This window comes from Dermacentor albipictus, chromosome 2, assembly GCF_038994185.2.
Source record: "Dermacentor albipictus isolate Rhodes 1998 colony chromosome 2, USDA_Dalb.pri_finalv2, whole genome shotgun sequence".
Classification (NCBI taxonomy): Eukaryota; Metazoa; Arthropoda; class Arachnida; order Ixodida; family Ixodidae; genus Dermacentor; species Dermacentor albipictus.
This window is the reverse complement of record NC_091822.1, coordinates 99,790,291-99,806,955: the sequence shown is the minus strand read 5'-3', so window position 1 is coordinate 99,806,955 and position 16,665 is coordinate 99,790,291. Positions and strand designations below refer to the sequence as shown.

Here is a 16,665-nt window from a genome sequence, read left to right as displayed (position 1 = left end):
ATAAACAAGTACCCAACAACACCTGTGGCACAATTGAGAGTTGCTTGAAACCCGCTTTTGGGATTCGCCGAGACACCGTCGGCGCACTGCAGTCGACGATAGACAATTCGCAACAGACGCATTAAGGGACAGGCATCGAAGCCGATCGAAGAATAGGCGAAATTTCTTATGTTTAGATGTAATGTTCAAAAAAGAGCGTAAGAAATGAACACAAAAGGAACATCACTGCACGAGAAATGCGTAAATGCTTATCAGGCAATTGCTCTTTCTCCCAGGCCCAGCAAAAAGGAATGGCTGTCTCATCGAGCCTGCTGCCCGCTTTGTGCTCAACGGCGACTCGGACGACGGCAGCAGCGGAGCACGAGCGATCGAGCTCGTCCACCACCACCCGCTGCTCGTGGACCTCATTCGGCACGGCGCAGGTGTGGAGATAGTCGAGGCATTGGTGATGGCTCGGTCCTCACTGGTCCTCCGACGCTGCAACCTGGACGAAATTATGAGGCTAGCTGGTGTGGTGTGACAACGCGCGGAGTGCTTGGACCAGCCCGACGCAGGTTTCCGGCTTCCTGACATCGGGGAAGCCAACTGATGGCCCGTTATGCAGATCATCAGGCTTGCTGACGTTGTGCGGTCGTGAAAGACACTCCGGTAAGCTAAGCTCAAAGAGCATTGTCTGTCTTTTAGCGCACATGGGACTAACGCTGTCGCAATCTGCAAGTTCACATTGGTTATCCCGTTTAAAGACATTTCCTAGGAGTAGACGTTACTTTTTCGCGGAGGGGATTTTTCCCCTTGAAGGGGCAGCGCAATTTGACGAAGACAGTAGGCAGAAAAACAGAGGACACACAGGATTTTCGCTGTGTGAATTTTACTATGAGGACTTAAAGGAGAAGTGATGCTGCTGCTTTCATGGATTTCATTATTATGATCATCATCACCCTATATTCCTGTCCAGTGCAGGCCGTCGGCCTCTCCCAGTGATCCCCATTAGCCCTTTTGTGCCCCCGCAGATCCCAACGCCCCCCAGAATATTCCTCAAATGCGCTGCAAGTTCCCTTCGCGCCCATTCTGTAACTGTAAATGTGCCGGCTGCCTGCGCATTACATATCCCACCCAGGACCGCTTTTTTTCTCTAATACCAGCTTCAATAGAGCAGTTTAGCTTGTCCGCTAATCCGGTAAAACGAAGGTTTGGGGCGGAGGTGTAAACGTGAGTGGTCTGCATGGCGCAGCCACCTGGTGGCGCAGTGCTCAAACAGGCACAAACAGCTAATATTGCATTCCCCGAATGTATTCTTCTTCGCTCCTGGTGTAAATTTTTGACAGCAACACGGTTACACCAGTGCCGAAAATTGGCTCGCGTTTACACCTCCACCCCAACGCCTTCGTTTTACCGGAACACCGGACAAGAAACTCTCTAATATCTTCTCTCCCAGAGCGCCTCTCTGGTTCTAACCGCTCTCATCCTTTCAATTAATGTTAGGCCTAATATTTTCGGGAAATCGCCGTCTCCGCTTCGTAAATTCAAAATGCTACAACAGGTCCTCATGCGGAATATGTTTTCGCGGTGGGCTTAATTTTTTTTCATGGTGACCTGATACACGTGAACAATTTATGTTTCACGACAGGCACCTGCGCTAATATGATTTTACACACACACAATTTTTACATTGATGTAACGACAATGCACGTTACTTCCATGCGGCTCTACAAACTTGTGTCTGTGTAAAATGTAGTATGGCTCCGTACACGCGCATGGTAGCCGACGTTTGTTCTTGTTTCCGCGAGTGTTGCTTTATTGCCTGCAAGAGACAGGCAAGCCGAAAACTGGCGACATTTATCTATATTCAGAAAAATCCCGCATTGTTCTGAATGGGAAAGGTGCTTATGACAATTGAACCCACTGAAAAATGTATACGCAATAGAGACGGTAGAATTTTCAGGCCGAGTATTTCAATTGGCATGGAGGTACTTGAAAAGCATCATTTTTTTCGCTCTGAACATAACCCTTCCAGTGGACATTATGCTTGGCGTGGCGTCCCATAAATTGGGGTAATTAGTCCGACCCTACGCAATCTCGGACATGTAAAGTTTCTACATCATCAGCCAAAAAGTGTTATCGATTCAATTGGCGTAGGCATATCGACGATGCCAATTAGATGATTATAATAAAATCAGTGAATGTGCTGCAACACAAAAATGCAAGCAAAAAGCAACAATAAAGCAAAACAATCGGACGCCCGTACAATACATTTTCTATAAAAGTTCTCCTTTTCTTCGCTTTTCAGTTCCCTTCGGAGAGGACACAAGAAGACGAGCCAAGCCTGAACAGAAAGGTGGAGAGCCGTAGAGTGGCAAGGGTCGTCGATAGCGATGTCCAGACAACAAATCCTCTCGCTCATCTGTGCTTCGCCTGCACCAATGTGGAACGCGCTAGCAGCCAGCTGTTACGGCGCCTCAACGAGTGCAACAAAGTGCGCATGCACATATTAATCGAGCTTAGAAAAGACAAGCGGCTCAACAGCGGTTCCGATCTTCGCCACAGCATGGTCGCGAAGATCGAAACCCTGGTCTCGGCCTCTGCCTAGAAGGGCCCGAGACCACGGCTCTCAAGCTTCTTGCAGTACTTCTAGAAAAGCACCGCTGCATCACAGCTCTGGAGTTCGATCAACGAGTGCAACAAAGTGCGCATGCACATATTAATCGAGCTTAGAAAACACGAAAAAATCTAGCTCCCGATCACAACGGGAGCTCGATAATTTCGGAGACCATGCCCGCGGCGCACAGCAGGAGCCGGGCCGTCAAGAGCGTCACATTTAACGGGATGCAGCTTGAGAGCTATGCGAAAAGGAGAAGCCTCTTCTGGGTGATCAGCCGTCTCGACCACCTTGAAGAGCTGCTGTTTGGCGACAACTGTCCAGCTGTTTACAGCAACATGAGCCTCTCCGGTTTACCAGTGCGGGACCTTGGCAAGCGCAACCTGACCACGCTTGACGTCGGATGCCTGGATATGAGCGAAAAGAAGCCAAGAGCTCGATCCGGGTTCTTACACGCAACAACGCCATTGCCGGCATTACTATCGGACGCTGCGTGTTCTCGTCTAGCAGTGGATGCGACCAATCGGGAGCGCGCTTCGCCCGGTGCCTGAGCTATCCGGAGATGACTCTGCAAATGCTGACGTTGCGAGCGAAGGTTTCGCTGGACGAGCGCCTCCTGAGGAGCTGCGTGTGCGCCCTGTCACAAATGACCACGCTTACAGAGTTCAACGTGGACTTCTGCATCTAAGGTGAAGGCTTGTGCTTGTACGTACACTGTACTTTCATGCCTAGTTACGAACCTTAAATACACAAGTGGTAAACTGCAGAAAAGCGCCGTGGTTGTGCCGATGCTTCCATGATAAAGGGCCTCCACTTTACAATGTCGTATAGCAGATATTTTTGACCACCAAATGTGTCATTGATTGCGTCACATCATTCGCGCGCAAATTTTCCTGTAGACAAAGACGCATAAATGGGTAAACTTATAGCACTTGATCAACAACAGCTTCACGGAAGTTTCACATTACATCTGTGATAGCGCAGCACGTTATGCCGCATGTGTACTGGGCGCGCTAACTGCCATGATCCATGTGACGTCACATAGCGATATATATATGTACGCCGGCACTGAATAAACTGATTCCATTCCCGGTTTGGCTGCGTGATGACTTTATAACAACTGGCGACGAGGATCTTGCATACCCACGTAAGCGACGGCCTTGGTCCTGCACGGGTGGACAGGCACGAACGGAAGTAAGCGAGCGGAGTTTTCGTCCAGCTTCAAGGCGCTGCACGTGCTCCCGGAATACGGCACCGCCCACCGAACACCCCTGCGGAGGAAGCACTCGGCCACAAGGAACGACAACGGGGCTTGGAGCTGGCAGCACGTCCAAGCAAGGAAACGCCAAACTGATGAGTAACGGATATATGAGCTGCTTTCGAAATGTTGCCACTGGGAAAGATGTCCGAGTTCGACCGGAATACGCTTCAAGGCGCTCTGTTTGCTGAACGAGAGCTGACATTTGATGGCGCTTGCAAAATCGCCCTGGATAGAGAACTAGCGGCGCGAGACACTGAACAACTGCGGGCAAGAGAACGAGAGGCACCCGTGCTAGTCGTGAAAAGCCGACCACACCAGTATTAGAGACCAGCCAATCCTAAGCATGTCGAAGCCCGCAAGAACGAAAAATGCACAAGATGCGGCAGGGGACACTCGTCGGAAGAATGTTGGTACAAAAATTTTATTTGTCGCAAGTGTTCGGCTGTAGGTCATTTGAAAAGCATGTGCCCAGTTGCTAGAGCGAAGCCAAAAAACATGCATGCGCTCGAGTGTTCTGACGAGGACTCGGAGCAGGACATGTACCATGTCATTAACGCCATCCAATCATCTTATGAAGTGAGTGTGGAAATAGAAGGGCGTAAACTGAATATGCAAACTGACCCGGGAGCGGCTTTCACAATTGTCCCGGAGCAAGTGTACGTGTCCGAATTTCCACACGGAAAATGTGAACCTTGCAAATTGTCGCTTCGCACGTATACTGGGGAGCAAATAGAGCTAAAAGGACAGTGTGACGTGGTGGTTAAGTACAACAATCAGTGCGTGACTCTACCAGTCATTGTTGTAAAAAACAACGGGAGGAAGTCGCCTGTACTAATGGGGCGAAATAGGTTAGAACGTTCGAAGCTTGACTGGCTAGAAATTGGCCAGATTCCAGTTGAAGACAGAGTCGCGGTGCTAAAACAGAAATACCCTTCTGTGTTTTCTAAAAAGCTCGGGGCAATACAAAACTTTGAAGCAAACATTGTTATGAAACCGAGTATAGTTCCTGTATTTTGCCGCGCTAGACCAGTTCCGTTTGCGTTGCAGGAAAAAGTTGAGCGGCAACTGCGAGAACCCGTGGAAACGGGCATGCTGCGTCCTGTAATGCGGAGTGACTGGGCTACTCCACTTGTCACAGTTGTGAAGGAAAACGGCAGTGTCCGGTTATGCGGGGATTACAAGACTACAGTAAACCCCTCTCTCAAAACAGTTCATTACCCCCTAAAAATAAATAAATAAATAAAAATAAATGAAATGTGAAGTGCAAGCAATCGATCATATTTTTTTATGAAAGCAAGCCATTTCGGCTTTCTTTTGACATGACAGTGTTTGTGCATGCTGACAAGTAGTTGCCTGTTATCGGAAATTACCTGCCGTCCTGCACGGGTCACGACACTTTCCTGCCATGGCACCTGGCCGTCACTCATGAAGTAGGATGCCAGTCTATCCCTTACTTCCAATGCAGCCCTGTAACAGTGAAAAGCACGAGATGTTCAACCTTTTACTTCAGCTTCTTGTGCCTGTCTGACTGAGGTCACAGTTCTAATGGGTGTGTTTTACTCCTCGTCGTTAGCTGTACCCACTGACTGTTGAAAACATGCACTACGCATGTATTTTTGCACTGTTACAACTCTTAACACAAACTCTAATGAACAAGATCTTATGCCAAGTGTTATTGATGAGCTTCAATTGCTTTATGTAAATAAAGCAGGAAATGCAAACTATTACTGATTTCATGCCTTCATGGAAATAATAATTACCGAGCAGAGTGGTACCCCTGGTCTGTCCATCCAGGAAGGGCACTACTGTCATTCCTCCATGCCCCATTTATGACATTTCCCTCCCAGTCTTCATGGTCAACAAATCCAGGAGGGTTGTACGTTGTCCTTGCGAACACCGAATCTTTCATCAGAAAATTGTGGAGCGCCACACATGCCCTTAGAATCTTCTCAGTGGTTTCTTCTGACGCTCGAAAAGGTCTCTTCAGTATTCGCCACCTACTAGCCAGGATACCAAAACTGTTTTCTATGAGCCTCCTTGCACGACTCAGCCGGTAATTGAACACTGCCCTCTTCAAGTACTCGCTATACTGGCTCACCCTGTAGGCATGAAGAGCTAGAAAAACAAAAGTTCAGGGCATTAAAATAACAGCATACATGTACATACTTAGATGAAAAATGCAATAGCACTAATTTCAAATCATTTAAATAACTGGCCGCTGTGGCACCTGCTGCATACTACAAGAAAAAAACTGCTCCTACATCTAATGTCCTCTTGGTGCCTCTTTCCAGTGCAGCCAATTTGAAATGCTACATAAACTGATATTATACGGGTTTTTATTAATTTTTTCATGCTTACGTTGTGCTAAAGAAATGCTACATAGGGCCACCTTTGGCTGAATTGCACAACTTGTGATTTTCAGTATATTATCCTGTCAGAAAAACAGGATAGAAGTGCTCATGCATTTGCTTACAATCATGCAATTAAACCTTGTATGTCAGCATTACATTTTATTACTGCATCATACTATTGCTTTCGCACAGAATGCAACATGTAAATTATCAGTAATAAAAGTATTTTAATACACTCATATTTCACTGCATAAACGAAATTTAGTCCTCTGCAACATTTCTTTTTCCATGCAGAAACAACCTTTCCTTGTAGGACTTACTATGTAGAAGGGTTGAAATCTGGGCCTATGTACATCTAGCCTGCATGCATGTACTATGTACATGCATGCAGGCTAGACTGCATTTGTAAATGTTTTGTAGAAATAGTTTGACCATTTTTACCGTATGCATGCATTGCACGAAACTGTATCTGCTATGGAAAACAGTGGCAGCAGTAACACAGTACAGCTGCATTGATATTTCATCTCGGCAATCAGAGGAACATGTCAGCGTTAAAAGTAATTGAAGCAACTTGCCACGTCGAGGATAAGGCCGCATGAGGTAAGGCTTCAATGGAAAGGCCTCGTCGCCCACCATCAAGTATGGTATCAGTCCCGCTGAGCCAACTGTTGCTGCTGGGGGGATCCCAAACCTGCGCTCGCCCAATTGGCGCATCAACTTCGTTCTTAAGAAAACTCCTCCATCGCTTTCTCCCCCGTAGTGGCCAACGTCCACATACACAAATCTGAAATAAAGCAAGTTTCAGTGCAGCCCATTTAGCATCTGTAGCACATGACTTTCACCTTGCTCCTGCTGAAGTCACTACTGCGTTCAAGTCTCGTAAAAGTGATATCGGCGCTGCATTATAGTTTGACTAAATATACATGCCACACATAATCACAACTCGGATTACCATCTTAACATCTGCTGCTATTTGTGCAGAACCAAAGATGTTTAGTGTCAACAAGCAACAAAATCCCAATAAAGAAAGGCGTCAGACAGGGAGATACGATCTCTCCAATGCTATTCACAGCGTGTTTACAGGAGGTATTCAGAGACCTGGATTGGGAAGAATTGGGGATAAAAGTTAATGGAGAATACCTTAGTAACTTGCGATTCGCTGATGATATTGCCTTGCTTAGTAACTCAGTGGACCAATTGCAATGCATGCTCACTGACCTGGAGAGGCAAAGCAGAATAGTAGGTTTAAAAATTAATCTGCAGAAAACTAAAGTAATGTTTAACAGTCTCGGAAGAGAACAGCAATTTACAATGAGCAGCGAGGCACTGGAAGTAGTAAGGGAATACATCTACTTAGGGCAGGTAGTGACGGCAGATCCGGATCATGAGACAGAAATAATCAGAAGAATAAGAATGGGCTGGGGTGCGTTTGGCAGGCATTGTCAGATCATAAACAGCAGGTTGCCATTATCCCTCAAGAGGAAAGTGTATAATAGCTGCGTCTTACCAGTACTCACCTACGGGGCAGAAACCTGGAGGCTTACGAAAAGGGTTCTACTCAAATTGAGGACGACGCAACGAGCTATGGAAAGAAGAATGATAGGTGTAACATTAAGGGATAAGAAAAGAGCAGATTGGGTGAGGGAACAAACGCGAGTTAATGACATCTTAGTTGAAATCAAGAAAAAGAAATGAGCATGGGCAGGACATGTAATGAGGAGGGAGGATAACCGATGGTCATTAAGGGTTACGGACTGGATCCCAAGGGAAGGGAAGCGTAGCAGGGGGCGGCAGAAAGTTAGGTGGGCGGATGATAAAGAATTTTGCAGGGACGGCATGGCCACAATTAGTACATGACCGGGGTTGTTGGAGAAGTATGGGAGAGGGCTTTGCCCTGCAGTGGGCGTGACCAGGCTGATGATGATGATGAACCTGCGTGAGCAAACCATTGTAATCATACACCTGTCTACGCTATGCTCCTTAATTCGTCATGTAACTTACACCATTGAACTGTCCTCTTTTCTTTCAGTGTATACAATAGCACTCTTTTTCAATGAATATAACGCACTTTTTTCATGATTCACAAGAAAAATGCACCATTAACGAGTAGTTTAACAAAAGTTTGGTTTTGCCATGAATGCACCATACCTATAATGGGCATCGCATGTTGCCATGAGGGCTGTGCTGAACGACTTCTTGTAATTCAAGTTTCGTGACCCTGAATTTGCAGGACATTCAATGCTCACATGCTTTCCATCAATACATCCAATGCAGTTGGGAAAATTCCAGTCGACAAGCATGTCTGTGGCAATCTGAAAGAGTGATCGGGAGGCAATATAATATGAGACTGACAAAACAATAGCGTAGTAATGCATAAGGCAACCTTTAGTTGTCTTATGCATTACGAGATGCCGGAGTTCAACACATTTGAAAAGTCAGTATGCAGGGGGCATTGGGAAAATCAGTAGCATAACAAATGAGGTAAAGAAAGGCAAGCTGGACGCTTGTCAACACTATAAACTCTCTCCGCAGTAACAAAACGGACTGCAGTGCACTTACTTTTTTCCATTCTTCTGCTGTTTGTGGAAATCTTACATAGATTGGCTGAAGTATTTCCCATAATGCAGCACAAGTTTCTCTTACGATCATTCCAGCCGTTGACCGTCCTGTCAGGAAGTTAAACGACAAACTTCTCATTGTGTCGCCGTTTGCGAGAAATCTGAAAAGCGTATTCTCATCACATACGTCTCAAAGGATAAATGAGGAGGAGAGGGGTGAGTTGCATCACACAGTGCTCATGGGGTATGTTTTACACAATATTTTCCGAGGGACTGCTGATCAGGCACTGTGACGGGACAGTACCGGGTCACGGACTTTCGGACTTACGTTACTGTCATGGCAAGTCGATCGTGTGCGGATATCGACTGCCTGAACGGAGTGTCCTGCCGCTTAATCACAGGCCGAACTAGGTGGAGCAGTATGTCGAACGAGCTCGGCGGCATCCGAAGGAAGCTATAATCAAGAATCAAAGACATCACTATCACGTCACACACACGGCACACTACGCATTTAAAAAGGTTATTGTTGTAGCGTGCGGCAACCGAGAAGGCGTACTCCAGAAAACGACAGTGGCAGGTGCAGAACAAGGAATCAGCGTTTATTCTTTAGCACACGCTTTTTATAGGCAGCGGTTACTTATCCGCTGCTGATATCAGTGCACCCCCAGTTGAAAATGACAACAGAGGTTGTGTTCAGTACTACAGAAATTTCTGTTGTACAACAGGATTTTTCTGTAGTAACTACAGATTCCTGATGGAGCGACAGACTTTTCTGATGTACAACAGACATTTGTTGTTGCTACTACAGAAGTACAGTCTGTCGTATGTCTGTTGTTACAACAGAAAGCTGACGCTTTACAACAGATTTTTGTAGTACTACAGAAATTTCTGTTGTACAACAGGATTTTTCTGTAGTAACTACAGATTCCTGATGGAGCGACAGACTTTTCTGATGTACAACAGACATTTGTTGTTGCTACTACAGAAGTACAGTCTGTCGTATGCCTGTTGTTACAACAGAAAGCTGAAGCTCTACAACAGATTTTTGTAGTACTACAGAAAAAATTGTCATCACTACAGGCACCCTATTGTCCCAAGAGAAATGTTCCTGAAGTAACCCGAAAAACTTCTGTAGTGCTACAGAGAGCTGTTGAAATACTACAGAAACCTATTGTGGCAACAGGCCCCCAATTGTCACAACAGAAGTGTTCCTGAAGTAATGCGACCAACTTCTGTTGTACTACAGAAAAATGTTGTTGTACGACAGAAGCCTATCATTGCAACAGGCCCCCAGTTGTCATAACAGAAGTGTTCCTGAAGTAATGGACAAACTTCTGTTGTACTACAGAGAACTGTTCCACAACGGAAACCTATCGCCGCAACATGTACCCAATGATGACAACAGAAGTGCACTGAAATTGTGTGATGCGACAAGCTTCTGTAGTGCCCGGTTGAAAAAGACAAAAGGAATTCCTGTCGCAACTACAGAAATTCTGTTGTACGACAGAAGTTGTTGACATTTCTTAATTGGGAGACATTTCTGACATTACGACAGAAATTCTGATTTCGCAACAGAAGCATTCTGTCGCGACAACAAGAGTTCTGAAGTCGGAACAACAGCTTTATATCCTGACAGCGACTCCGACGTTACGACACCAATTCTGACGTCGCAGCAGAAACATTCGGTCGCGACGGCCAAGAGTTCCGAAGTCGCAACAGAAGCGATTTCCGTCGCGGTCCTTTAAAATTGTATGTTTGCTCATCGGTGGTGTACACTGTACTTTTCTCTTGCGCGGTATTCAATTGCGCTTCTCTGAAGCCGGCAATGCTGATGGCACCGACACCGGTAATAAAGTCGATGTGGCGAATAGTTATAATTGTGCCGTAACGACGCGGCACCAGCAACGCCCTACCGGCCTCCTGAAAATCGGCCGCTGATCAAAATCATACCATCTGCGGGAATGGCTGCGTATCCGTTTTTTTTTGGTAAGATGTGGCACACAGGCCTGTGGACTTACATGTGCTGTTACACTGACACATTAGTTAATTTCCCAGGAATATTTCACAAGCTTATGCGAAGCGGAAAAGATTTGGGTTGTTCTACAAAGTTGCGTGAAAAGCTGTCTCGCTCGGGTCTCATTAATCTGGTACAGTGCTGCCGTGAGAAGCCAGTATGCTGTCAGAAAGAACTCTCATCCACGAATGTTCATGTAGCTATTTTGCATTGAACACACGAATTATATGCGCGCTCAAAAGTGTAAAGAACGAGAGACAACTGTCGAAACTAGCAGTAATAACCCTAAAAGTCAACGTTGTCTATTTCTGAATTTCTTATTTAATAAGGATATCGTACATCAAAATCGATGTTCTAGCACTGCAAGATGTACCTGTCGATGGTACGAACACTCTTGCTCTTCTAGAGATGCGGCACTTGACGCGGTGGAGTGATAGCGGATCTTGGCTCTCAAAATGCAAGTGTAAACATCAGCGCATCGGCACGTCGTACTGTTCACATGGCCAAAACGTACTCTCGGAAAGCATGTCAGGGGTGGTGCAGTGGTAAGATGCCGGGCTCGGAATCGTGAGGTCGCATGTTCGAATCCTAGGCAAAGACGTTTTTTAAAAATTACATAACCTTGCGGACGTCTCTGTGAATTTTTAATTAAATATTTATCAAGAACTACACAACTTTCTACTACAGGACGTCACACTACAGACAACAGAACTACAGGCAACAGAACTACAGGCAACAGAACTACAGAAACAACGTCCCAAAATACGACAGACTCTTAAAATTTCCTGTTGTGTTTTTCAACTGGGCCGTGATGACGAAGTGGCACGGCATGCGCTTGGCGTTACGTCATCACATTCCTCCCCCCCAAGATCGTCGTCGTCATTACTATTTTCAGTGGCGGACATCGTGAGACCCATATCGGTCTGGTGGTTTCCTGGCACGCTGACTTCGGCGCAGTACTGGTGGAGGGTCGGAAGGTGCTTCGGCTTGCGTCTGAGGATGGTCATTGTGGGGAGCAGGCAGTGGCAATTCCTGCCCGTCTGGTGGTGGTGGTTCCGGCGTTATTGCATCCTCTGGGGGAGGTGCTGCCGTGTCCGCTTCATGATACGCCTGCTGGGGCATGGTTGGGGCCTCCCGATGACGCACAACGTCCTCAGTGCCATGTCTTCTCAGGGCCTCCGCACCCACGGTTGATCCTGCATGCTGGAAACTGCGCGAGCGTAAATGGTCAACATGAACGTGGCGGACTGTGTTCTGTGTTTTTACGAGATAGGTCACAGGGCTAATTGGCCGCACCACACACCCTTCAGTCCACGACACTTTCTCTTGCCTGACAGTCTTTACGTATACGCAGTCCCCTGCCCTGAATGAACGGAAACTCGATCTTCGTTGGTCATGCTGCCGCTTTACCGCTTCTTGCTTGCTCTGCATGTCGTCTCGAAACGAGGGCCTTAGCAAGGACAGTCTCGTGCGCGGTATTCGTTTCTGAAACAGTTCGGCTGGACACTTGCCTGTTACTGTGCTAGGTGTTGTCCGATATACCAGCAAGAAGTCGTCCAGCCTCTCCCGCAGCGGTCTGCCGTTTTCTCCCTTGTCGTGCAACAGCTGCTTGCGGAGGCTCCTCTTAACGGTTTGCACCATCCTCTCGGCAGCTCCATTGGATTCCGGATGGTATGGCGGGCTGTACTTGTGCCTGATGCCACAGGCATCGAGGAAGTCCTGGAACTCCTGTGATGAAAACTGTGGACCATTATCAGAAATGGCTTGTTCAGGGAATCCGTAAGAAGAAAATAGACTCCGCAAACGCTCGATAGTCTTCGCGGCCGTAGTTGAGCTCATAGGGAACACCTCAATCCACTTTGAAAATGAGTCAACACACAAAAGGAATGTCGTTTTTTCAAATTAGAAAAAATCCAAATGCACTCGCTGCCAGCATCGGGCGGGAAATGGCCATGGCTCGAGCGGTGCACGAGGAGCACTGTTTTGCACCGCTTGGCAGATGCTGCACCTTTTTACCACTCCTTCTATATCTGCATCTAGGCCTGGCCACCATAGTAGGCTACGAGCGAGCATCTTCATGCGTGATGCCCCGGGGTGTTCTGCGTGCAACAGTCCCAGCACGGCGTCTTGCAACGTTGTTGGCACAATAACACGACTTCCCCACGTGACGCATCCCGATTCTAACGATAGCTCCGCGCGTCTGCTATAGTAAGGTATTAGTTCAGCGTCTTTGACTTGTGCTGGCCATCCTTCCAGTGTATATCGGTAAACCTTGCTTAGCGTGCCGTCATACTTGGTTGCTTTAGCAACATCCATAGCCGTCAGTGGCGTAGTTTCAAAAACAGTGAGGGTATCTGTCTCCTCCATACTGGTTCCACTTAAGTAGTCTGGACAGTGCATCTGCAGTTTGCATTTGAGATCCTTTCCTATACTTCAAGTCGTAGCGATAAGAAGCCAAGATTAAAGCCCATCGTTGCATGCGAGCGGCTGCCAAAGATGGAACCTGCTTCCGTGGCCCTAAGAAGCTTATCAGCGGTTGATGATCCGTGAACAACGTGAATGTCCGCCCATACAGATAGTGATGGAATTTCTTGAGGGCAAAGATTATCGCCAACGCTTCACGCTCGATCTGGGCATAGCTACGCTCAGCTTGCGATAGGGTCCTGGACGCAAAAGCAATGGGTTTTTCTGTACCATTTGGAAGTATATGAAAAAGAACCGCGCCGAGCCCATACTGCGACGCGTCACAGCTTAGCGCCAAGGGTTGCATTGGATCATAGTAAGCAAGTACCGGACTGGTCGTAAGCAAGTTCTTCGTTTCTCGAAACGCGAGAGCGCATTTACTTGTCCAATTCCAACGATTGCCCTTCTTTAACAGCTCGTAGAGCGGCGCAGCTACGGTTGCCAAGTCCGATAGGAACTTTGCGTAGAATGTTACCATTCCAAGAAAAGACTTAAGTTCTGTACCATTCATGGGCTCGGGTGCATCCTTTATCGCCCTTAATTTCGATTCCAATGGCTTGATTCCCGCTGCTGAAATTCTGTGGCCCAGGTAGCGAACTTCGCTGCAAAAGAGCTTGCATTTTTCCATGCGCAGCGTCACATTGTGATCCTGTAATCGTGTTAACACCTCTTCCAGCTTTTGCCGACAGTCATCAGCACTCGTACCCCCAATTATGACATCATCAATGTAACACCCTACTTGAGGGACGCCTTTGAGAATCCTGTCCATGAGCGACTGGAATATGGCAGGAGCACTTGCAATGCCATAAGGGAGACGCTGGTATTGGTAAAGACCTTGGTGTGTGTTCACAGTTAAAATCGCCTTCGCAGCTTCGTCAAGTTCTACTTGCTGGTAAGCGGTAGCAAGGTCAAGCACACAGAATACCCTTGAACCTGCTAACGTTGCGAACAAGTCTTCTGGCAATGGAAGAGAGTAATGCTCAGTGAGAAGCGCCCGGTTCACAGTGACCTTGTAGTCGCCACAGAGCCGCACTTTTGCTCCCCCATCCTTGGGTACTACCACTAACGGGGTTGCCCAATCGCTTCTGGTGACTTTTTTCAAAACCCCAGTCCGTTCTAAGGTATCAAGTTCTTCAGACACAGCTTGCTTCAATGCAAAAGGCACAGGACGGGCCTTGCAAAATACTGGCGTGCTATTTGGCTTCAAATGAACTTGTGCCTTGTAACCCGTTATGAACCCTATCTGCGGTGAAAAGAATGCCTCAAATTTCCTCTTTAGCGCATCCATGGCATCGTCTTGCTCTACAGCTCGAAGTTCTTGCCAGTTTAATTTAAGCTTTGTCAACCAGTTGCGACCAAGCAGACATGGCAGCCTTCTTCCACCGTCATCTACTATCAGCACAGGTAAAATATCAGTTTGATCGCCATGCTCGACTCGCACGTTCACTGATCCTACAACTGGCACCAGCTCACCCGTGTATGTCCTTAAAGGAACAGTCGCTTTCTTGATAGCCAGTTGCGGAAACTTGTGCTGAAAAACCGACTTAGGCATGACGGTGACGGAAGCCCCTGTGTCTATCTGCAACTCTATGGATTGTCCTTCCATCCGAACAGTGACATAGTAGGCTGCATTATTATTTGTCATACTGTATATTTCTTGCTCTTCGTCCGAATCGTCTGCCGGGCTATCGATTGCATTCAGTGCCTTTGTTCTGCCTGGGCGCTGTCTGCACATTGTTCTCAAGTGACCTTGCTCACCGCAGTTATGGCACTTATACTTGCGATACCGGCAGCTTTCCACCGTGTGACGTTTACCGCAACGGAAACACTCTAGGCACTCATTCTTGCCTCGATAGCGGTCCCTAGCTTGACTGCCTTGCTTTAGAACATCAACTTCTAATCTGGACTGCCTTTGTGAACTGCCTTGGTGCTCTTCTAATGCCATTTGCCGAGTCTGTGTGGATGCTAGTTCACGGTTTAACGCGATTTTGCACGCTTGTTCGAATGTCAGCTCTTCAGCTATAAACAGCTCACGCTGTGTATCGGCGCATCGTAGTCCGGCAACTAGTCGGTCTCTAAGTGCTTCGTCTAGAAATTTCCCAAACTCGCAACTTCTGGCCAGGTGCTTCAGCTGAACCACAAATTCGGCTACAGTCTCTTGCTCAAGTTGCATCCTTCGGTTAAATCGGCACCTTTCTGCTATCACGGCCTTTCTGGGACTGTAGCGACTTTTTAGCAGAGCCGTTACCTCGTTATACGTTTTGCTTGATGGAGAATGTGGAATCAACAGGTTCTTCAATACCTCATACACTCGAGGACCTACTACCATCAAGAATACAGCCAGTTTCTTGCCTTCAGCTATGTCATTTGCCGAGGCGTAAAGCTCAAATCTTTCCAAGTAGGACTCGAAGCTATCGCTTCCTTCGTCAAAGTTATCAATTTTTCCCACCTTCGCCATTGCAGCGCCGGCCCCGCGGTAGTCGTCTTCAGCAGCCATCGAAGAAGCAAGTGACAAGCCGTCCTGATCCCATCTTCGTCGCCAGTGTTGTAGCGTGCGGCAACCGAGAAGCCGTACTCCAGAAAACGACAGTGGCAGGTGCAGAACAAGGAATCAGCGTTTACTCTTTAGCACACGCTTTTTATAGGCAGCGGTTACTTATCCGCTGCTGATATCAGTGCACCGTGATGACGAAGTGGCACGGCATGCGCTTGGCGTTACGTCATCACAGTTATAATCACTCACTCTCGGAAGAAGCCTTCATCTCGGGCGCGCAGCCGGGGAAGCAAAACATTCGCTTGCCCCTCGACGTCTCGGTAGCGCCAGCAGGGGTGCACCCAAAACCTTCGTCTGCGTGCCTTTTGCGCGCGCCGCCGTCGCAACAGCAGAGAACACACAATGACCAAAACGCTCATCGTCGTCAGAACATCGTCGTCTGCATCTGCCATTGCAGGAATCAACGCGATCAGCGCGGTAGATGACGAGGGACGAGGAGCTGGCCTGCTCCGAGCAAGGAAAAAGCGCGCGACAACGGCGATGTCGCGCCTATGCTCGCGCAGTTCGAGACAAGGCGAGATCAGCGCTGTCACGTGACTCGGCGGCGGCCACTGCGCACATAATCGATGTGGCCTCTCTGCCGCGCGGCGTTCTTGCCGCCGGCGGCGTGCCGCGCGCGTTTTGACGCTAGTGTGTCCGTACCTTAACTATTCCATTACGGAACGAGAATGCCTTGCTGTAGTCTGGGCGGTTGCGAAGTTCCGTCCTTACCTTTATGGTCGCCCTTTTTCCGTAGTCACTGACCATCATGCTCTCTGCTAGCTCTCATCACTAAAAGATCCTACAGGCCGGCTTGGTCGATGGGCTTTGAGGCTACAAGAATTTTCATATTCTGTGTACAAGTCTGGCCGCCTGCACAAAGACGCTG

The 16,665-nt window shown here is 47.6% G+C and overlaps 1 protein-coding gene across 1 annotated transcript; it reads right to left on the bottom strand.

Annotated features, from left to right (window-relative positions):
- Positions 1-219: 219 nt before the first annotated feature.
- On the bottom strand, positions 220-16,327 carry LOC135915955 (uncharacterized). Its single transcript, XM_070533803.1, has 8 exons — positions 15,987-16,327; positions 9,095-9,220; positions 8,768-8,927; positions 8,357-8,520; positions 6,714-6,992; positions 5,618-5,941; positions 5,228-5,324; positions 220-484 (listed from the first exon to the last, which is right to left on the bottom strand). The coding sequence occupies exons 1-8, from the start codon at positions 16,187-16,189 to the stop codon at positions 461-463; spliced, it is 1,377 nt and encodes a 458-aa protein (XP_070389904.1). The 5' UTR covers positions 16,190-16,327; the 3' UTR covers positions 220-460.
- Positions 16,328-16,665: the final 338 nt, after the last annotated feature.